Genomic DNA, 21,959 nt, shown 5'->3' with positions numbered 1-21,959 from the left:
ATTTTGCTCTTATTGTTGGTTTTCACAGATTTTTCATAGTTTTGGCTTGTTGGGAAAGTTGATATGATTGTGGGGATGGAGAAAAGGAGGGGAGGAAGCAGGAAGCTTGTTTTCTGTAGCAGAAAAACGTTTCTTGACAGCCTAATTTTCTTTTATCGCGTTTAATTTTCTGACGTCCGACGGCTCTTAAAGGCACCATCGCTTGTTCGTCTGTTGCTATGGTAACTGTCGCGGCAGAGAGCTAAAGTCTGTTTTTAAGCTAACGAACTTTTTACCAAACGATTTATGGAATGACATCGAAAAACATTGATCCGTTATTGGTCGAGGATCCTCCAGGAGGAGGAGGAGAAGAAGAGGAGGAGAAGGGAGCTGGAGGTGAGGAGAGTCCCAGGTAGGGAGTAGCTACAGCAGAGCTGGGCACTTTACAGGCCGCGGGCCACATCCGGGCCTCGGTTAGACTACATAACGTCAGTTAGCTAGTTGTTAGCCAGCGTTAGCTAATGAAGTAGCTGGCAGACAGCTCGGCTGCAGCCTGAAGGTTGAAGAGTCGGGTGCATCAGGTCCGCTTCACAGAAGCCTTTACTGCACTTCAAATACCTGACTGTTAATTTGATTGCCATAAAATATTAGTACATTACAGTAATAGTAATAACCGATGTTAGCTAGCGTTAGCTAACTGATGTACTGAACTTATTTTACCTTTGTAAAATTTGGAAATCCAGCCACGTTCTGAAATCCGGGCCTTCCTGTGACCTCGAGTCTTCCCCATGAGACTAAAGTCTGTCTGCTTCAATGTGTGGACGAGAGCCATCAACGAATAATTCAAATTTAGAGTTAGTTGCTGCTTCCTGACCAGTGAAGGGAAAGTTCCACCTGGAAGTCTTCCGTCAGTTTTATAACTGATGCAGTAACACAGTTAAAGTCCCTCCTGAGGTGGGTTCGTTTTGAGGGTCTCCTGTCTCTGCAGGACAGGACTGTCAGACTGTGGGACATAGAGAACATGGAGAGAATCCCAGGAGTCCTGCAGAAGAGGCCTGAAGGGAGAGGATCTCACATCCTCGAGGTCAGAGTCCTTCACGATCGTCAATGTCCTCACTCACCTGTATGTGATTAACTACGTGAAGTATTACCAGCTGCTGTCCTCTTGCTGACAGGTGTCTGTTTCCAGTGTGAGGAGTGTGGGAAGCCTTTCCCTGCGTCCAGACCGCAGACCTCAGATCTGCTGACTCACTGCGTCTTCTGTCGGCTGAAATCGCCCTCCAGATACTGACCACAGCCTCCACTTCCTGTCTAACTTCCTGTCCCGAGGTCAGAGGTCAGCCGCAGAGCAGCAGCTTGTAGGGACTCAACTTGCTCATGGACACTTAGGCAGGATGTCCTTGATGAGATTTTAACTTTGACTGTGTTGCTAGCGTCCTCTAGAGCAGTGTTTCTCAACTGGTGGGTCTGGGTCACTTTTGGGTCATGGACCTGTTTTCAGTGGGTCTTTATAGTGGACGTAGCCAGTGTGGAAGTTCCTTAAACCTGCATTCTGTCTAATGGCCAGCAGGGGGCGACGCCACTCTGACTGTAAGCTTGTGAGAAAACGAGTGGACTATATCATGAAAAATGTCAAGTTTGTCCTGAGGGTGGCGCTAAAGGGAAGGACGAGGTCTTTCGATCTAAAGAGTTCATGAAAGTCTTGTCAGTGTTTGGTTTCTGACTGAATCACCTCTTAAGTTCTCGTATAAATGACACTTTGAGTTCAAACATACTTTTATTTCACTTAAACTACATTAACATCCTTCATTTTCCTCATAAAGAACATTCACAGACGTTCTCTCTGCTCCACGTTAAAAACAGTCCTGTGATCACGTCTGTAAGGCCACTGCGAACGTGAGAACACGTCAGGAACGAAGCTACATGAACGTCTCATCAGTGCATCACGTCCACCGCAGCACGAACCCTCTGAGCTGTGCTGGACGGACCGATGTCTTCGTCTTCATCGCCATCTACTGGTGCAGCTGTTTCACTTTAATCTCTCCATCACATGATGGAGTCGCTCAGATCTCAGAGTTTCACAGCGCGTAGTCAAGAGGTACGCCTCCTGCCTTTCAGTGAATGTGTGTATTTTGTGTTGTTTGTGTTGCTGTGTGTGTTCTTACTGCGGTGCTGCACAGTGAAGCCTCAGCTGTGCTGCTGTTAGACCCACTGAAGCATCAACAGACGTCTTATCTGCACTGCAGCCCTTCACACACTCTGAGGACTCCACGCTGTCTCTGAAGCTCCTGGCGGATGGCGTGACGGCGTGACGGCGAGCTGTTTGGTGTCTCAGTGAACAGACGGGGAGGATTCCTCCGGCTCCTCTGACTTAAATAAATGAGTCAAGATGTAGAAGGTGCAGAACTGCTTCTTTTACAAAGTGAAGGAGAAACAGGACATTTTTACATGTGTCACAGTTCTGTGGGTTGAATCTTTGTGCGTCAGAGGCTCAGGTCAGTCGGAGCTCAGCCGCCTCAGATCTGAGCGATCAGACGTCCTCTCGTGTCAGAAGGTGCTCTGCAGCAGGCAGTGGCAGCCGCAGCCGGCCGGACACTCGTCCTGCTGCCGGAACCAGTCCATCATGTGACTGGTGTGTCCTCCGTGACCGCAGCTCAGGCAGAAGTTGGAGGAGCCGCGTACGGCCACGTGACAGATGGCGCACTGGAAGGTGAGACGCTTGCAGACGGCGCACTGAGTCCCACGAGCCTGACTGCGACAGTGACAGCAGTACACGCCGAACTCTGCAGGAGACAACAGAGGAAGACACAGCGTCCTCGTGAGGACGTGCTTCAGACAAAGGCAGCTGAGAGGAGCCTCAGAGGGGCTGAACTGATGGCACAGCGATGCTGGTGGACGTGTCAGGACACATGTCAACACACACACGCACACACACACATGCATGCACACACACACACACACACACACACATGCATGCACACACACACACACACACACACACACACACGCATACACGCATACATGCACACACACACACGCATACACGCATGCATGCACACACACACACGCACACACACGCATGCATGCACACACACACACACACGCATACATGCACACACACACACACACTTGAACTCATTCACATCAAAGCTGCTTCATCAGTGAAACATTTGAAGTTAAAGTCACAACGAGCAGACGGGAAATCGTCATTGTGACTTAATATTAAATCATTTTGACTGAACTGATCATTCGTCATTTCCTGTATTCTGGGGTTTCCGAACGTGAGCGCGCAGGAGCTGAATGTGAGGAGGAGGACGTACCGATGCCTTTGTGAGGTTCAGGAGGGCAGGAGGCGAACTTCAGCACCTCGGCCCTCTTCTCCCTCAGACCCCAGCGGTACAAGATTTCGCCGTAACACTTCTTGAAGTCGTCAAACTGCAGCGTGTTGGCGGGGTCCAGCAGTCTGCAGGGAACAGGAAGTGACATCACAGTTCTGGTCATGAAACACACAGAAGTTAAAGCTTCAGGCCTCTGCATCTTCGTCACCTCTTGTTCATGTCGTGCTGCTCTCGCTCTCGTTCCCGGGGGTCTGTGTAACCCTGGGAGCCGTAGCGATAGTCGTCAGGAGAGGATTCGCCCCAGGGGTTGGCGTGCTCAGGGTCTCTACCTGCAAACAAATCAAACCATCTGATCGGTGGAGATGAATCCAGACCTCCTGTGAAGCTCCCACATGTAGAGAGTGCAGTCCAGCAGCCGGCCTGTGAGCGGCGCTGTGGAGGCTCACCTGTGTTCCAGGTGGTCGTAGTGATGGAGTCAGAGGTGCTGGAGCACGAGCCCGAGGTGATGGAGCTGGAGGTGAAGCTGGGCTGAGACAAGGACACACATGGTTACATCACTTCCTGAAGCTGAGACGCTGCTGTGTCCACATTTCATGTCTGTCTCTAAACCACTTTCACACGTTCTAAAACTGATCAGGACGCTCAAAGCGTCCTTCACTTTGTCCTCTGCCAGCGTCCCCTACGGCCATCGAGCTTCATCGCACCCCATCACATGCTGCATCTTGTTAGCTAACCAGCTAATCAGCAGCGCTTCCTGCGCTCAGCTGCTTTAGTTCAGATCTACTTCAGAGCTCCAGCGGTCGCGCTGAGGACTTACATATCTGGAGTGGTGTGGAGGGAACATGGAGGAGCGAGACGCGTGATGTCCATACAGGGAGTAACAGTCCTGAGCTGGAGCCTGAGCTCTGAACACACTGCACAGCATGGCCAGCGTCTGGACGTCGCTCATGTGGCTGTAGTGATCCAAACTGCAGGTGTGACACAAACACACAGACTTTTAGTTTGGGCCCTGAACGCCTCGTTTGTTTCTCTGTGCAACATTACATATTTTCCATTCAGAGACTTTTCTGTCCTGCCTCCCCTGAAGGATAGTTCTTTGGGTCCAGGAGAGGAAAAACCCCTTTGTGAGGTGAACTAAAGCCGAACGTGTCTGCAGGGAAGACGTCCCATCGTGGTGTGACGGAGGACTTTTCAGGGTTTCCTGGCTGAGACGTGAAGTTTGATTTAAACTGGAGGAAGCAACAAACTCACAGAGTCTCCAGCAGGCGGCGTCCAAACGGGTGTCTGGCCCAGGGCGTCTCTGTGTCCGGGTCTGAGTCTGGACTCAGGTCCTGATTGGTCGCTGCTGACGCCAGCGCCCACACCTGCATGATGATGATGACAAGATTCACACGTTGGCCTGAAGTTCAAATTCCAGTGTGAAGAAGTAAAACTGGCTGAAAACGTTCACGTCAGCACTTTGAGTCTGAACACAGACTAAAGAACAGACGTGGACGTTCAGGTCTGGACACTGTGGACACACTGTGGACAGACCATGGACAGACTGTGGACAGACTGTGGGCACACTGTGGACACACTGTGGACACACTGTGGACAGACTGTGGACACTGTGGACAGACCATGGACAGACCGTGGACAGACTGTGGACAGACCATGGACAGACTGTGGGCACACTGTGGGCACACTGTGGGCACACTGTGGACAGACCGTGGACAGACTGTGGACACTGTGGACACTGTGGACAGACCGTGGACAGACTGTGGACAGACCATGGACAGACTGTGGGCACACTGTGGACACACTGTGGACAGACTGTGGACAGACTGTGGGCACACTGTGGACAGACCGTGGACAGACTGTGGACACACTGTGGACAGACCATGGACAGACTGTGGGCACACTGTGGACACACTGAAGGACGTTGAAACTTCAGAGAGCTGCTGCAGCGCCACCGTGTGGAGAGGGGACGTGCTTTGGGACGCACTGGAGGACAGAAAAGACGAACACAAAAAGCTCAAATCCTCACCTTTGCTACGTCTCTGCGTCCGACCGTGACGGCCGCCGCTGCGTTCTTCTGACACGTTTCCTGGACGTCGTTCATGTTCAGACTGAGGACAGAAAACACGATGTTTCATAAAGACATGTGACCTGGTGACGAGCGGTCGAGGTGAAGGTTCGATTCCCTGTCTCTGTCCACTCCTCTGAGGACTGATTCGTGCTCGCTGCTCGCTTTGTTCACATCTGACCATTTCTGTGGAAACGTGGTCTTTTTTTCACAGGGGACTATTTGTTTGGTGGACAGTCGTCCCAGTGAAACCAGGACAGCGAGGACAGACAGTCACCTTTCTGTGGAGTAACAGGTTACAGCTCTGTGAGTTTAACTTCCTCTGATCGATTGATCTGATTGATCTGATTGATCTGATGGACAGATTGATCTGATAGACGGATTGATCTGATTGATCTGATGGACGGATTGATCTGATGGACTGATTGATCTGATTGATCTGATGGACGGATTGATCAGATTGATCTGATGGACGGATTGATCTGATTGATCTGATGGACTGATTGATCTGATGGACTGATTGATCTGATTGATCTGATGGACTGATTGATCAGATTGATCTGATGGACGGATTGATCTGATTGATCTGATGGACTGATTGATCTGATGGACTGATTGATCTGATTGATCTGATGGACTGATTGATCAGATTGATCTGATGGACTGATTGATCAGATTGATCTGATGGACGGATTGATCTGATTGATCTGATGGACTGATTGATCTGATGGACTGATTGATCTGATTGATCTGATGGACTGATTGATCTGATGGACAGATTGATCTGATGGACGGATTGATCTGATTGATCGGCTCTCACATGTAGCTCTCGCCCAGAGCTTTGTGGACGGGCAGCAGGCAGGAGATCTCCTGGATGATGACCTTCCCGGCCAGTTTGATGGGACGGTTGCCGTAGTCCGTCCCCTCTCGCTTCGTCTTAAACCGGCGGGATTTCTGACGGACGGACAGACAGACACACAGACAGACAGACAGACGGGAGGAGGAGGGAGACAGCAGGCCCAGAGGAGACAAAGCACCACCTGATTAAAAGTGGTCTGATGTCAAATTACTGCAGGAGACAGTTGACACTGCGAGACGCTGACTGATGGTGGACACACAGCTGATCTGTACCCGTGGCCTCAGCTCTGGATGGACTGTCATCTTTGGGACAAAATGTCCCCTTCATGGAGATCATTAGGGTTCATCCTCTGGGGACCACGAACACTTTAGTAGCTGAATGTGTTTCCTGCTCGTCTCTCAGAAGACAAAACTATCGGTCTGTTCAAGGGACAAAAAGAGTATTTTCTCTGAGGAGCAGCAGCTGTTTGAACAGCTGTTACTGATGGACACAAAGCTGTGATCTGATTGGCCGGCTGTCCGACACTGACGTGGTGTCCTGAATGGACTGTGGACGGTTCGTCCCTGCAGAGCTTCGACCCGTCGGTCTCGCAGTGTGAACTCATGGTTGGTTTTCAGGTTATTGACTCTTCTGCGGCCAAATTACCTCAAACGTTGTTTAAAATGAAATAAATAAAAAACTAAACGCAGTTCACAGAAACTCACCTGCTGTTAGATGTTAGTGAGCGTTAAGAGCTGCTCAGCAGACAGGAAGTCAGACAGCAGCTCTGTGTTCTGAATCTGAATTTAGCTAACGGTGTTAGCCGCTGCCGCTAAAGCCGTTCCCTCCTGTGAGAAGCTCATAGGCTGATGGCCGCTAAGCTAAGCTAAGCTAACAGTAACTGATAGTGTTCAGGCACGAGTGAGGTCCACCTGAAGGGTGAGGAGCAGTTTGTGGAGTACTTTACTCTGAAAGTTTACTCTGAAAGTTTATTCTGAAAGTTTACTCTGAAACTTTATTCTGAAAGTTTACTCTGAAAGTTTACTCTGAAAGTTTACTCTGAAAGTTTACTCTGAAACTTTATTCTGAAAGTTTACTCTGAAACTTTACTCTGAAACTTTACTCTGAAAGTTTACTCTGAAAGTTTATTCTGAAAGTTTACTCTGAAACTTTATTCTGAAAGTTTACTCTGAAAGTTTACTCTGAAAGTTTACTCTGAAAGTTTATTCTGAAAGTTTACTCTGAAACTTTATTCTGAAAGTTTATTCTGAAAGTTTACTCTGAAACTTTACTCTGAAAGTTTATTCTGAAAGTTTACTCTGAAAGTTTACTCTGAAAGTTTATTCTGAAAGTTTACTCTGAAACTTTATTCTGAAAGTTTACTCTGAAAGTTTAGTCTGAAACTTTACTCTGAAAGTTTATTCTGAAACTTTACTCTGAAACTTTATTCTGAAACTTTACTTTGAAACTTTCCTCTGAAACTTTATTTTGAAACTTTCCTCTGAAACTTTCCTCTGAAACTTTACTTTGAAACTTTCCTCTGAAACTTTATTCTGAAACTTTACTTGGAAACTTTCCTCTGAAACTTTATTCTGAAAGTTTAATTTGAAACTTTCCTCTGAGACGCTCCTGCTTTGACTGAACGTCCTCACTGCTGATACTTCAATGGTGGAAACAGATCAGCTGAGCTGTGAAACTTTGAGACTTCTAGCTTCGTGGTGCGTTCAGGTCCTTCGCGTGTGTCTGAAGATTCAGAATTTATTTTCAGGCGTTCGCTGAGTGGACTTGGTGTTGCGGCTCTCAGAGTCGTACAGACGTGGAGGTGCTGAGTGTTTTACTCTTCAGTCTACTTTCGCCTCATTTGACTGAGGAAAGATCTGAGTTCATTCAGCTGAGATTCAAACAAACAGGATGTGAAAAACAAGGCAGAAAAAACCTGAATTTCAAGTAAACTAAAGAAATCACAGCCTCCAGTTTGACGTTAAAATTCCAATTCAGAACACGTGATTGAGGTTCACTTCGTTAGTGACACGACTGTCAGTCTGTTAGTCGAAGGGACGTCAGCCAATCAGTGACAAGCACAAAACTGGTAAAACCCCAACGAGGAGAGGAGGAGTGACGGAGGGAGACACGAGAGAAGAGAGGGACAGAGCTCAGTACCGGCCAATCATGGAGGGTTTGGACAGACCAGCGGCGGGAGGCAGAGATTGGGAGCTTCTGATTGGAGGAGAATAGGAAGGAGGAGTTGCCCGCAGCAGCAGAGGGGCAGGTGATTGGCCGGAGCAAAAAACCACACAAAAAACAAAGCAAACAGAAGCCCATCAGAGAGACAGGACGTTTAAATCCACAACCACAGCTGGCAGCGCTCTACATTCCCAGTCCCCCTGAACTATCCTTCAGCTCAGCATAGAAGTCGGTGAACGAGGAGGTAAAGAGAGCCTCGTTAGTCTCCTCGTACGGACGTTAATTCATGAGAAGAAGACAAAGTCTTCCTGAGATCTGTGTGCGCCTCCATGTTTGAAAAGCTGCTGCAACGTTCAGAAGGTCACATGATGTGTGTGTCACAGCTGTGAGTAAACAAAACGCCGTGATGTTACGAGCTCCGTGTCAGTTCATTTAGTCAGACATCAACAAGTCAGCTGGACACTGTGTGTGTGTGTGTGTGTGTGTGTGTGTGTGTGTGTGTGCGTGCGTCTCACCCGTTCTTTATAGTAGAAGGACGAGATGGACACAGTGTCTTTGTCGGAGCGCGTCGGGCTGCCGCTGTACAAACGCAGGGTGCTCTGAGACTCTGAACGCATCTTCATCGGAGTCAGCACTCCGCTGTGATAGGCCGACAGAGCCGACAGGGACCTGAACACACGCACACGAAACACACACACACAGGTCCAGCGAACGTCACACCCTCTTCACACTGTGATTGGTCAGCTGAGTGGAGGTGAGAAGGTGGGCGGGGTTTGAACTTAAACAATTTCTGTCATTTCTCCTGTGTCGCACAAACTAATGGAGCGTTCAGAGAGTTCAGACGAACGTCATTGGCTCTCACTTCACAATAAAAGCACATCAGGGAAATGTAGTGGAGAGGCAGACAGGAAACAGAGGAGGAGGATGCAGCTGAAGTGACAGATGTGACATCCCCGCCCTCCAAACGAAGGCTTTCCTCTAAATATGACTGACACACATTCAGTGATGACGTTCAACACGTCGTTAACGTCCCTTTAAGATTTCACTTTGTTCTCACTGCAGCTGAAGAAAGACTCGATTCTCCACCCTCCTACAAACACCTGAGTGCTTTTACCTGGGCGTGGGCTCAGTGGGCGGGGCAGAGCGGTGCATGGTGATTGGTCGGGTGAAGTAAACCAAACAGCCGGTGCCACAGAAACGAGCGCCGGAGGTCCGAGGGAACGGGATGTTGGCGTCCTGGAAAGAAGAGAAAACATGAGAGAGGACTGTCTCGAGGGCCGTAGAAGGCCCCCAGACCAGAGCTTTCCCACCACTGGCCTACGCGTCTGTTACCTGATAGGAGCCGTACGTGTTGGTGACTCGAGGAAACGCCTGCAGGGCCGGAGTGACGGGGTTGGACAGGATGAAGGGACCCGAGGCTGGACCGTCCTCCTGCGTCTGACAGAGGAGACGTCATTCCATTAAATCACAGGATCACAGCTTCCTGTGTGTGTGTGTGTGTGCGTGTGTGCGTGTGTGCGTGTGTGTGAGTCCTCACCATGTCTGACTCCAGACAGGACACCAGCTGGCGGACACACGGCTCCAGACAGTTCTGGTTCCTCTTCACCTTCTGAAGTGACGTGTCCGTCAGAATCTGAGGAGAAATAAAAAAAACACAAAGCGTCTCTTCAGAACACCATCTTCATCTTCACCTTCATCATCGTCGCCGTCGTTTTATTCTCAGCAGAAGGACACAGGGACACGTTGGTGTTTCAAACTTTTAAATAAAAGGACAGAATCAGATCAATGACAGTGTGCTGTGTTGCGTTCAGGAGCGTCTGTACCTTCTGGATCTTGGTCTTCATGGCGGAGGGAATGGTTGTCGGGGAGACGAACTGGAAGGTGGGCACGGCATTGTTGGGATACTGAGCAGGAAACTTCATCACCAGGTGAACCTGATGGCTGCCGAAGTGAGCCGACACCACGCAGCTACGGTTCACCGCATCCATCTGCACAACACGGACACCGTTCAGTGTGACATCACTTCCTGTTCCGCTGTTCCTGAACATCTCAGCTAACCTGATTAGTAACTTAAGAGTTCCTCACATCAGCTTCTTATTCACAGTGATGTGAATAAGTTTATAAGATGTTTACTGAAGTTATTTTCACCGTCGAGCAAAAGATGGAAAACAAAACGAGTAAAAACAGCCGAGAATGTAGCAGAAACTAAACATGAGAAACAGCTGCTTTTATTTTGAAAAGGCAGCCGCTTGAGTCGACAGATACAGACGTCCAGACACACAAAGACACTGAGGACAGTCACATGACACTCGGTCCCTTCAGTGATGAAGTCGTCAAAGTCCCCGTCTCACCTCCACGTTGACGTTTCTGATCTGCAGGTTGACCAATGAGAACTCCTGCTGCAGAGTCTGAGGAAGACCTGAACCCGCCGAGTCCTGACGGCCTCCAGAGTCCTGATCTGAGACAGCAGGACAGGAAGACAACAGGTGAGACTCAGACCTGACAGAGAGAGTCTGTCTGCCTGCTGCTGACTATCTGTCTGTCCGTCCTTCTGTCTGTCTGTCCCTCTGTCCGTCCGTCTGTCCCTCTGTCTGTCCATCCGTCTGTCCCTGTCTGTCTGTCTGTCCCTCTGTCTGTCCATCCGTCTGTCCCTGTCTGTCTGTCTGTCCCTCTGTCCGTCCGTCTGTCTGTCCCTCTGTCTGTCTGTCCCTTTGTCCATCCATCTGTCTGTCCCTCTGTCTGTCTGTCTGTCCCTTTGTCCATCCGTCTGTCTGTCCCTCTGTCTGTCTGTCTGTCCCTCTGTCCGTCCGTCTGTCCCTCTGTCTGTCTGTCCCTCTGTCCGTCCGTCTGTCTGTCCCTCTGTCTGTCCCTTTGTCCATCCATCTGTCTGTCCCTCTGTCTGTCTGTCTGTCCCTTTGTCCATCCGTCTGTCTGTCCCTCTGTCCGTCCCTCTGTCTGTCCCTCCGTCCCTCTGTCTGTCCATCTGTCTGTCTGTCCCTCTGTCCGTCCGTCTGTCCCTCTGTCTGTCTGTCCCTCTGTCTGTCCGTCTGTCTGTCCCTCTGTCCGTCCGTCTGTCTGTCCCTCTGTCTGTCCGTCCGTCTGTCCCTCTGTCTGTCTGTCCCTCTGTCCCTCTGTCTGTCTGTCCCTCTGTCCGTCCGTCTGTCTGTCCCTCTGTCCGTCCGTCCCTCTGTCCCTCTGTCTGTCTGTCCCTCTGTCCGTCCGTCTGTCCCTCTGTCTGTCTGTCCCTCTGTCCGTCCGTCTGTCCCTCTGTCTGTCTGTCTGTCCGTCTGTCTGTCCCTCTGTCCGTCCGTCTGTCCCTCTGTCTGTCTGTCCATCTGTCTGTCCCTCTGTCCGTCCGTCTGTCTGTCCCTCTGTCTGTCCGTCCGTCTGTCTGTCTGTCTGTCCCTCTGTCTGTCCGTTCGTCCCTCTGTCTGTCTGTCCCTCTGTCTGTCCGTCTGTCTGTCCCTCTGTCTGTCCGTCTGTCTGTCCCTCTGTCCGTCCGTCTGTCCCTCTGTCTGTCTGTCCCTCTGTCCGTCCGTCCCTCTGTCCGTCCGTCTGTCTGTCCCTCTGTCTGTCCCTTTGTCCATCCATCTGTCTGTCCCTCTGTCTGTCCCTTTGTCCATCCGTCTGTCTGTCCCTCTGTCCGTCCCTCTGTCTGTCCCTCCGTCCCTCTGTCTGTCCATCTGTCTGTCTGTCCCTCTGTCCGTCCGTCTGTCCCTCTGTCTGTCTGTCCCTCTGTCTGTCCGTCTGTCTGTCCCTCTGTCCGTCCGTCTGTCTGTCCCTCTGTCTGTCCGTCCGTCTGTCCCTCTGTCTGTCTGTCCCTCTGTCCGTCCGTCTGTCTGTCCCTCTGTCCGTCCGTCCCTCTGTCCCTCTGTCTGTCTGTCCCTCTGTCCGTCCGTCTGTCCCTCTGTCTGTCTGTCCCTCTGTCCGTCCGTCTGTCCCTCTGTCTGTCTGTCTGTCCCTCTGTCTGTCCCTCTGTCCGTCCGTCTGTCCCTCTGTCTGTCTGTCCATCTGTCTGTCCCTCTGTCCGTCCGTCTGTCTGTCCCTCTGTCTGTCCGTCCGTCTGTCTGTCTGTCTGTCCCTCTGTCTGTCCGTTCGTCCCTCTGTCTGTCTGTCCCTCTGTCTGTCCGTCTGTCTGTCCCTCTGTCCGTCTGTCCAATACTTAGCAGCTAATTTGAAGACTGACATCTGACGATGAACATTATGAATCCACACTCAGTCAGACGCCTGCTGACGCTGCACTGAGCGTCCACATACGTGTCCGTGGACACATGTGATCCACAGTCTGGGCAGGACTGATCATACACAGTGTGTGTAGTACACACTGAGTACTACACACTGACTGTGGTAGGACTGTGTTATTACACAGAAAACTGACATTCACAGATACAGTTCATGATCTGATGGACATCAAACTAACATTTTCTACTGATCATTACTGAACTGGTTTGTCTTTGTGTCCTGATGCAGACCTCGTGAGACGTCTCACCAGCGGTCGCTGTCCTGAGACACAGCTCTCGTCTTTTTGTTTCACACCTTCGGAAATCCCGCGGACCTCCATCATCACACGTTTCAGACTGAACCATTTCTCACCCTGCAGGTTTTCAGCCGCAGGGCCGACGCTGTGATGACTGCCGGGCTCCTGAGACGACAGAGACTTCTCCGCCTCCACGGTGAGAGACATCCCGTCCATCAGGTCCTCCACCACGTCACTGACACACAGCTACACCACAACAACACACAGACATGAGGGTGAATCAGAGGCGGCAGAACGCTCGTCTCTCTCAGGCCGCACACTGACCTTCTGCAGCTGAGGGTCCACCCTCCATATCCTCAGAGTCTGGTCTCTGGACCACGTGACCAGCTGGAAGTCCTTGGAGCCTGCAGAGGAAACACACAGACAGGCTTCAGTCACCACCCAGTTTGATGGCTGTATCAGAAAAAGCTGCGTTTAGCCTAGCTTAGCACAAAGACTGAGAGCAGAGGGAAACCGTTAGCCTAGCTCCATCACAGAAACTGTCTGTCTGACGTACACAGACTCTTCACTAAGAACTGAAGGTTTAGCAGGGTGTGTGTGAACCCCTAAACCTCAGCGCGTGATTGGTCACCTTCTTTCTGCGGCCTCCACTGGAACTCCAGCACCACATCATCGTGTCCCACGAAGGCGTGGACGGGACTGTTGAGGTCGAGCGTGCTCCACAGTAACAGACTGTTCTCTCTCCTCAGCTGAGGAACCATCACTGTGACCAGGCCGTTGGAGAAGGGCTGACCGGCACACACGCACGCACACGCACGCACGCGCACGCACGCACACACACACACAGAAAATGTGACATGGCTGATGAGGAGGCGGACCTCCAGTGTGACGTACTGCAGCGTCTTCCTTGTGGGATCAATAAAGTTTGATCCAATGGTCGTCAGAGCGTCTGAGCTCGGCTCTGACACTCACCGTGTACCTGGCCTTCCACACCGGCACCTGACAGGACAGGATGTTCAGGTACTTCCTGGGCTGTCGGTAATCCCAAAACTAAACACACGCACAACAACACAGACACAACAGGGGAGAAAACACACAAGTTAAATGCTGCTGGCAGAGAGCAGGTGTGGACAGGTGTGGACAGGTGTGGACAGGAAGTCTGAGCGTTTGCTGTCCTCACCCTCACTGAGTTGTCCTGGCTCGACGTGGCGAGGATGAACTCGTTGTCTGGATGCCAGTCGAGGCCGTGGATCTTGGACAGGTGAGCCGCCACGTACTCCACCGCCGTGTTCGGCTTCTGTGCGGAGGGAATCACACAAACATTTACGCCTCTGACGCGCACACACAGCTGACCGCGGCACACATAACATCCCGTCTGCTCACTCTTTTGTCCCAGATCCGGATGTCTCCATCGTGGCTGGACGCCAGCAGGTACTGGTTCTTCCTGTTCCACTTCACCTGAGACGCCCCGGCTGGAGACGGTGACCGGATGGAAAGATGAAACAGGTGTGAACATCCAGAGAAAACTGGTGATGCTGCAGGTTTGAGCTCTTTAACTACAAATCATGTTTAGTCATCAGTCTGTGGAGCAGGTGTGAGTCCAGTTCCAGACAGTCAGGTGGAGGATTTGAAAGTCTTTATGGAGAGAACAGCCATCAGTTTCTTACACATGGGGCAGATTTCTCCTCTCAAACATCAGATTTCAGATTCAGTTGGTTGAGTAAAAGCTAATCCATCACTGCTGCTGCTTTTTTTATTTTTTGGTGAAGTTGCATCAGACCTGTTTACTTATCGCGGTGCATTCAGGGACACTGTTATCAGAACGCAACATTTGGCTGCTGAAAGCATCAGACTGTCGAGCTCCGTGCGAGCCGCTCGTCTTCATGATTCTCTTTGATGATGCGTTCAAAGACGCTCTGAAGTCTGATTTTTAAATCTCATCTGCAGAAACGTTTTTGTTCTTTCTGTTTAAACACTCAGTAAACACTGAACAACACGCAGAGCACAAACAGCCGACTGTGTCTCCGCTCTTCAGTCTCAAATGTCCTCAAACACAACAAGAGGGAGGTTTCAAGAACAGCCTCCTCTGCACCACCAAACATTGCTGTGACTGTGACGAGCGCTGACTGTGGTGGATTCTGTCTCTGCAGTGACTTTCAAAATGAGGTGAGTCTGCAAGCTGAAACAAAACATGAACACGGTCTGTCCGTTGGCTCACCGACAGCAGACAGCGCCACCGTGGGTTTCCGAGTGTCTCTGTGGAGTCAAACAGAGGAGACGTCACGTGTTTAGACCACTGACGGTCTTTATGTCTAATTATGCAAATTAACCAAACAGCCTGTCAGCCATCATGCTTCATTCTAAATGGAGGAAAAATGAGATCAAAGTTCACTCTTGACCTCATAAACAGCATTTAGTCAAAATGGATGAGGAGAAATAAAGTGAGTGGACTTCATGATGAAACCAACTCTCCAGAGTCAAGAACGACCTCTGAGCTCTCAGACCAACAGTGATGTGAAGCTGAACATCTACAGTTCCCACTGAGCTGATGAAGGTCACGATATGATCAAAAGCTCCAGAACTGCTGCTGAACTGAGGTGAGACTGTTTTCTCATTTTGATCATTGATCAAACCGCCTGATGAATCATTAAATCATCACTTCCTCTGACCTGGTGTCCCAGATGTAGATGTAGGTGTCCACTGAACTGGTGACCAGGAACTCAGGCTCAAACCAGGACCAGTCCAGGTCACTGTGGACACAAACACATCACAGCTAGTCCATGAATGCATCACAGCGAGTCCTTGAACACATCACAGCGAGTCCAGAGAGGTGCGTTTGATGATTATCTCTGCTGTTACCTGATGACCCGGGTGTGTCCCTGCAGGGAGGTGTGAACTTCTCCACAGCCGTCTCTCCATGAGTACAGATCCACACGCTGGTTACTCTGAGGACCACACACACACACACACACACACACACACACACACACACACACACACACACACACACACACACACACACACACACACGCTCAGACACACCGGCTTCAGATTTTAGGAGCACACTTTCTTCATTATGAACAGCAGAACTCACCGAGGCAGCGAAGACGTGGGACTCTGATCTGTGAGGATTCCACTGGACCGTCCCCACGTCCCATTTACTCTGTCGGCCGATCTTCCTCGGCGGCTCAGACGGAGCCTCCAGGTTCACCATGTAGAGGAAACGCCGCCTGAAAGACATTTAGAACACGAGAGGAGAAGGAGAAGGAGAAGAAGAAGAAGAAGAAGCTGAGGTAACGGAGGTCGATGTGTGTCCTGATTTCATGACGTCGGGACAGATTTCTGGTTCGATGCTGATCTGATCTTTTCTGTCTGCAGCCTGATGGAGACTCACTGAGGTTGAGGTTTGTCATGAAGACTTTTACCTGCAGCTCCATCAAAGCTTCGGCTGCTCTGAAGGACTTTCTGACACTGAGACGCTGCAGCGAGCTGAACTTACCCAGACAGCACGGCGTGCGAGCCCAGGCAGTCCACGGACATGGCGGTGGCCTGAAAACACAGGAGAAGAGAAGGTGACGGCTGATCTGAAAGCTCACATAAATCATTATCTGACACGTGATCAAAATCATTTCGATAAACATTTGAATCTTGATCGATGGACATGTCCTGTTACTGATGCTGAGACGTGTGAGGGGACAGATGGTGGTCAGACTGGACGGTGGTCCTGATCAAACATCGTCATCAGTCTGATTTCTGCTCCTCGTCGACGCGGCCCCTGTCAGCCAATCAGAGCTCAGCGTGACTTAAATCAGGCTGGATTCATAAAGCTGAAGCACCAGCAGAGACACGACGTCCACTGACATGCAGTGTCCACGGTCTGTGTCCACGGTCTGTCCACAGCGCGGGGTGATGTCGTCATGTCTCCTGTCCGTAAAGCGAGCGACGCCTCTGCAGTCTGTTGGTTCCTTGTCTCTTGTCTCCTGTCTCTACCTCTGTCTTTTCGTGTGAACCTGTCAGCTGTTGACGTGTCTCACAGCACATCCACCTGTCGACCCTCACCTTTCTCTCTTACCGGAAGAGTCATTTAAAGTTTCATCTCTTCACCTTTCTCTCAGACCGGAGGTACAACACGTTCAACGTTAATTAACACGAACATTAAAATCAATAAACGCGGCGAATCGCTGCTAAACTGAAGACTGAATAAGTCCGTGTGAACCGGGACTGTGTGTGTTTGACTCGGTTAAAGTCTCCTCCACCTGTCCACCTGTCCACCTGTCCACCTGAGCCGTCAGCCACTTTATTCACACCTGAGCTTTCGGACATAAATACCTGGGCATCCCGAAACTCAACCACCACATTCTCACTGCTCCAGCGGGCCGCCATCTTCCTTTATCTTCTGGCGTCAACAAAACGTCACGTGACTGTAGTGACACGTGACGCTGCGTTCACGATCTCTGGAAAAATATCGAAAACTGCCCTTTAATTTCGGCTCGCCTTGTTTTCTACACGGCTGAGGTATGAATCATGACTACAACAACACTTTGCTCCAATTTATTACGTTTATTCCAGTTAAAAATAGTTTTTTTTCCCGTTCATCTGAATTTAACTTTTTTAAAATATCTCGATGTAAAAGAAAAAAGATAATATACATACAGATTTAAGCCAAAAGAATCAATACACCCGAAAGCAAAACGTAAATAAAACATAAATATCAAACATGAGACCAAATACAACAGAAACATCAAATATTTCCAATAATAAAAACACAAATTTGACTTTCAATATCAGTAAATCTCCTGATTTTCTTATACTTCTGGCCGGAACGAGGCTTCGACGCGTTCTATCGGTCACGAGACTGTTCCGTGTTTTCTGATTGGTCGGCCCAGGAGCTGCTCATTGATCCAACATGGCGCCTACCCTGGTGGAGCATGTTGTCGCAGACGCAGGAGCGTTTTTGAAGAAGGCTCCTCTCCAGGTGAGATTTGACTCACGTTTGAACAGTGAAGGAGTTTTTTGTTTCAGCAGCTTCGCTCGAAGCGTCGGTGCTGTCAGTTAGTCTGTCTGTGGAGGGTGAAGCTGACGGAGGGTGACGCTCACGGTGATGGAGGCCCGAGCTCCGCACAGACAGCTGGACGTCACAGACCGGTTTATGAGGGATTCCCCATCAGTGTCTGTGTCCAGACTCAGTGTCACAGACCTGTCAGTGATCGCAGTGTTTGAACAGCTCAGGTTCAGTCCGGATCAGACGGTCCAGGTGACACCAAAGACAGACCGTCTGTGAAACTGGCCAAAGAAGTGTCTGCAGTCAATACTGTGATAATCAATAATATTCTGCTGTTCCTGTGTAATGTGACTCGTGTCCTGGTCACGTGACGCTGCTCAGAAAATCTCTGTTTGACGAAGACTTTGTTGTGTTGCAGGACATCGGCAGGAACATCTACACACTGAGAGACGTGGTGGACGAGATCAGAGACAGACCCACCAGGAGGAGTCTGGCCTTCCTGCCGTACCAGCTGAACTTTAAAGAGCCGCGTCCTGAACACATCAGGCTGGGTAAACTGAACCTGAACGCATCAGCGGGCTCCTCTCTCTTCTCTTTCCACATGTTCTCACATTTGTCTTTCAGCTGGTGTAAAAAAGCTCTAAGCCTTCTCACCTGTGCTTCGTACCTGCGTCTGAGCTGCTGTTTGTTTGTCTCAGTGACCGACTTTTCCAAGAAGACCGGAGACTACCCGAGTCTGTCGGCCACCGACATCAAGGTGCTGGCCCTGACCTACCAGCTGGAGGTGGAGCACGTCGGCTCCCAGCACCTGAAGAAAGAGCCTGAGTTCAAGGTACCCGAGAGGCTGAGAGGAGACGCCTGTGGAGCGTCCGTGTGGCTCGTCATGCAGCTCCTCGCTGTGACCTCCGGTTACCCATAAACAAAACATTTAAACGTTGGCAGGTGGATTTATGCTAAGCTAGGCTAAAGGTGTGCCCGCAGCCTGGTTCAGCTGGTTGACATTTGACTCTGTGTTTCAGGTGAAGGTTCAGTCCACGCAGAGACACCCGGAGACGCCGGTCAACGTCGCAGGATTCCACTTCCCCTCCAAGGTGACGCTCAGACGCAGTTTGACTTGTTCAGGCCTGTTCGTTCGTCCGGCGCTCTGCAGCGTCTCAGGAAAACGTTTTTCACTTTCTTTTGTCCTCTGTGTTCTTGTAGAAGCCTGTGGACGCTTTGAACGTCCCACAGACTCAAACAGAGACCAAGTCTTCAAACGCGGCCGACATTGACGAGTTCAACAGCTTCCACTTCTGGAGAGAGCCGCTGCCGTCCATCGACAGCCTGCTGGACTTACTGGTGAGTCACACCATCAAACTGTCTCCACAGACAAAGACCAGGAGACGAGCTCCATGTCTGTCCAGTTTGATCAGGCTGAACCTCGAGGGTTCTGATTGGTCAAATGTTTGGATGTGATCAGACCTGAGTCAGTGTGAAGAAACAGCTGTGAGTAATAAGAGGGCTGATGGCTGTGTTCCATTCAGCTGAGCCTGCTCAGGCTTTGGCGTTGTACATGTCTGCTCATTGGACAGAGCTCGTCTCACTGGGACAGTGCTGGTGGATGTCCACCTGTCTTTTTTCATGCTGTCTGGATCAAAGCTGCTCTCCGTGTTTCTGTTGGTCGCTGCTGCTTTCAGGTGATACGACGATGTTTTCAGTTGTTTTCAGACCTGAAACAAACGTCGCTGACGTGAAAAGTCATTGACGGTTCAGAGGAACTGAATGTCTGCTGAATGTCTCCGTCTCATCTCAGCTGCGTCCATCAGTCGCTGAGCTGAAACTAATCAAAGTATTCGGATCTGTTCTCCTCCAGGACTCGGCGGAGATTTTCAATTCAAAGGACAAACAGAAACAGACGGACAGAGAGACGGACAGAGAGACGTCCTCTGACAGCAGCGAGTTCAACAGCTTCCACTTCTGGAGGCAGCCGCCGCCGTCCATCGACGACAGTCTGCTGGATCTGCTGGTGAGCTCAGCCGGTGAACGCAAACACAAACCTAGACCCTGATTGGCCGACAGCAGCAGGACCCGGCTGGTACCAGTGTTGATTGGTTGTTGTGATGACCTGACAGCACTCTGACAGTGTGATGTCTGTCTGTCTGTCTGTCTGTCTGTCTGTTGCAGAAAGTGGACGACACCTCAGAGAGCAGCTTGGACACATCGCTGCCGACAGAGGAGCCGGGCGGCCAATCAGACGACGAGGACAAAGAGAACGAGCCTGAGGACGAAGAGGAGGACGATGATGGAGGCGGTTGGATCACTCCCAGTAACATCAAACAGGTGAAGATGGACTCTGCTGATTGGACGGCTCCTGCTGATGTCAGAGTTGGATGTCTGACGACCGACTTCGCCATGCAGGTAACAGACGCCTGCGAGTGATGTCACCTGGAAGACGTGTGATGGACGTTGAAGATGTTTCATACTAAAAATGAAGCTTCAGATCAGAGACGAGCGTAAAGTCAGAAAATGCTGTTTTACTTAAAAAACGACTCAAATTATTCAATAATCAATCAATAATGAGTCAGCCATCAGTGGACTGACGCTGCTCTGTCTTCACAGAACGTCCTCATTCAGATCGGACTTCACGTCCTGTCTGTGAACGGGATGCTCATCAAACAGGCGAGGAACTACATCCTGAGGTGTCACGCCTGCTTCAGGTGAGTCACCACCTGCCTGAGCTGTGTGTCCAGAGGGGGGCGCTAGAGCAGAGATCAGACATTTAAAGAGTTTCAGTCTGTCCTTCAGTGATTTACTGAGGCAGACACACTCAGACAGAGAGGGGCTGCAGTCTGCACCTTCACCACCAGATGCCACTAAATCCTCCACAGTGGACCTTTAAGTTTAAAGGAGTCTGTAAACTGTCCGACGTTAACGAGCCGGACGTGTTTGTCTTCTCAGGACGACGAGCAACATGAGCAAAGTGTTCTGTCCTCACTGCGGAAACAAGACTCTGAAGAAACTGGCCGTGACGGTCAGCGAGGACGGCAGCGTGCAGATGCACTTCTCCAAAAACCCCAAAGTGCTGAACGCGAGAGGACTGAGGGTGAGGCGCACGCACGCACACACGCACACGCACACATGCACAGACACGCCTCTGTAACACAGCTGCAGTTCTCCGTGTTGCTCGATGTTGGACTGAACATTGCAGTTTTCAGACCCTTCAATTCCACATTTCATTCAGACCGTATTGGCTGGCTTCACTTCCTCTGTGTGTGTGTGTGTGTGTGTGTGTGTGTGTGTGGCGTTAACCACTCATTAATTCCTCCATGTGGTGTTTCAGTACTCGCTGCCGCTGCCTCAGGGAGGGAAACACAGCAACAACCCTCAGCTGGTGGAGGACCAGCATTACCCCCAGCAGAGACTGTCCCGCAAAGCCCGTCAGAAGACGGACGTCTTCAACCCGGACTATGTGGCCGGAGCGTCGCCCTTCTGCCAGAACGACATCTACAGCCGAGCCGCCAACCTCCACATCAGAGACGGGCAGTGTGGAGGCGGCAGGAGGCGCGCCAACCCCAACGCCACCAACAGGAAGTTTGTTAAAAAGAAGTGAGGCGCTGACAGAAAGCTGGACTGGACCGATGTGACCTTAAAGGAGCGTTCAGGTGGTCCTGCGTGTCCTCCGCGTCCTTCAGACTGTAGAAGCACACAAACAGCAGCCTGAACCTCTAATGTAAAACCAGCATTTCCCTCTGAACGTTTGAGCTTTGTGCTAAACCGCCTCTGAGTGTTTGCTGACCCCATTTATCAATAATGTATCAATACTTTCCCCAAATAAAGTCAGAAGCAGCCTCAGCTGCTGCAGAATCACACGTTCACTCTAATTCTTCCATTACTGAATCTCTGAAACATCATTTTCATGTACAGACAAACATCTGGGCCTCAGATAATCCTTGAATCCAGATCCTGGAGGAGCAGTCCAGCATTAAAGCGGACCTCTTGTTGTGCTATGCTAGCAGTTTCCCCCTGCTTCCAGTCTTTGTGCTAAGCTAGGCTAAACACACCTGAACCTTCCTCCAATATTTGAAGGCACATGAACA

At 50.4% G+C, this 21,959-nt stretch overlaps 2 protein-coding genes across 4 annotated transcripts; one reads left to right on the top strand and one right to left on the bottom strand.

Moving 5' to 3' along the window:
• Positions 1-891: 891 nt before the first annotated feature.
• Positions 892-17,288, bottom strand: wdr59 (WD repeat domain 59). Of its 2 annotated transcripts, XM_076736044.1 has the most exons (27): positions 17,211-17,288; positions 16,381-16,430; positions 15,976-16,111; positions 15,741-15,826; positions 15,551-15,631; positions 15,100-15,137; positions 14,265-14,353; positions 14,062-14,178; positions 13,854-13,931; positions 13,513-13,669; positions 13,206-13,285; positions 12,998-13,127; positions 10,756-10,862; positions 10,228-10,392; positions 9,942-10,037; positions 9,737-9,841; positions 9,519-9,640; positions 8,920-9,073; positions 8,381-8,437; positions 6,203-6,336; positions 5,344-5,425; positions 4,569-4,681; positions 4,135-4,285; positions 3,764-3,845; positions 3,526-3,646; positions 3,300-3,442; positions 892-2,762 (listed from the first exon to the last, which is right to left on the bottom strand). In XM_076736044.1, the coding sequence occupies exons 1-27, from the start codon at positions 17,262-17,264 to the stop codon at positions 2,527-2,529; spliced, it is 2,964 nt and encodes a 987-aa protein (XP_076592159.1). In that variant the 5' UTR covers positions 17,265-17,288; the 3' UTR covers positions 892-2,526. The 2 variants fall into 2 exon arrangements, with proteins under 2 accessions (XP_076592159.1, XP_076592167.1); XM_076736052.1 differs by lacking the exon at positions 8,381-8,437 and having other exon boundaries at positions 896-2,762.
• nob1 (NIN1 (RPN12) binding protein 1 homolog) lies at positions 13,005-21,731 on the top strand. Of its 2 annotated transcripts, XM_076736119.1 has the most exons (11): positions 13,005-13,077; positions 14,278-14,387; positions 18,302-18,434; positions 18,582-18,715; positions 18,903-18,974; positions 19,084-19,221; positions 19,736-19,888; positions 20,047-20,280; positions 20,482-20,579; positions 20,821-20,965; positions 21,203-21,731. In XM_076736119.1, the coding sequence occupies exons 2-11, from the start codon at positions 14,379-14,381 to the stop codon at positions 21,470-21,472; spliced, it is 1,386 nt and encodes a 461-aa protein (XP_076592234.1). In that variant the 5' UTR covers positions 13,005-13,077; positions 14,278-14,378; the 3' UTR covers positions 21,473-21,731. The 2 variants fall into 2 exon arrangements, with proteins under 2 accessions (XP_076592234.1, XP_076592226.1); XM_076736111.1 differs by lacking the exons at positions 13,005-13,077; positions 14,278-14,387 and adding an exon at positions 17,735-17,856.
• Positions 21,732-21,959: the final 228 nt, after the last annotated feature.

The sequence above is a fragment of the Chaetodon auriga genome, chromosome 1 (genome assembly GCF_051107435.1).
Source record: "Chaetodon auriga isolate fChaAug3 chromosome 1, fChaAug3.hap1, whole genome shotgun sequence".
Taxonomy (NCBI): Eukaryota; Metazoa; Chordata; class Actinopteri; order Chaetodontiformes; family Chaetodontidae; genus Chaetodon; species Chaetodon auriga.
The sequence above is the reverse complement of the archived record's forward strand: the minus strand, read 5'-3'. Positions and strand labels throughout refer to the sequence as shown.

Coding starts and splice junctions, on each gene's coding strand:
- wdr59 (XM_076736044.1), bottom strand. CDS start 17,264: ATGGCGGCCCGCTGGAGCAGTGAGAATGTGGTGGTTGAGTTTCGGGAT. Junction 15,827..15,975: donor CCCACGTCTTCGCTGCCTCG/GTGAGTTCTGCT, acceptor TGTGGTCCTCAG/AGTAACCAGCGTGTGGATCT. Junction 5,426..6,202: donor GCTCTGGGCGAGAGCTACAT/GTGAGAGCCGAT, acceptor TTCTGTCCTCAG/TCTGAACATGAACGACGTCC.
- nob1 (XM_076736111.1), top strand. CDS start 17,788: ATGGCGCCTACCCTGGTGGAGCATGTTGTCGCAGACGCAGGAGCGTTT. Junction 18,716..18,902: donor AGAAAGAGCCTGAGTTCAAG/GTACCCGAGAGG, acceptor TCTGTGTTTCAG/GTGAAGGTTCAGTCCACGCA. Junction 20,281..20,481: donor CGACCGACTTCGCCATGCAG/GTAACAGACGCC, acceptor CTGTCTTCACAG/AACGTCCTCATTCAGATCGG.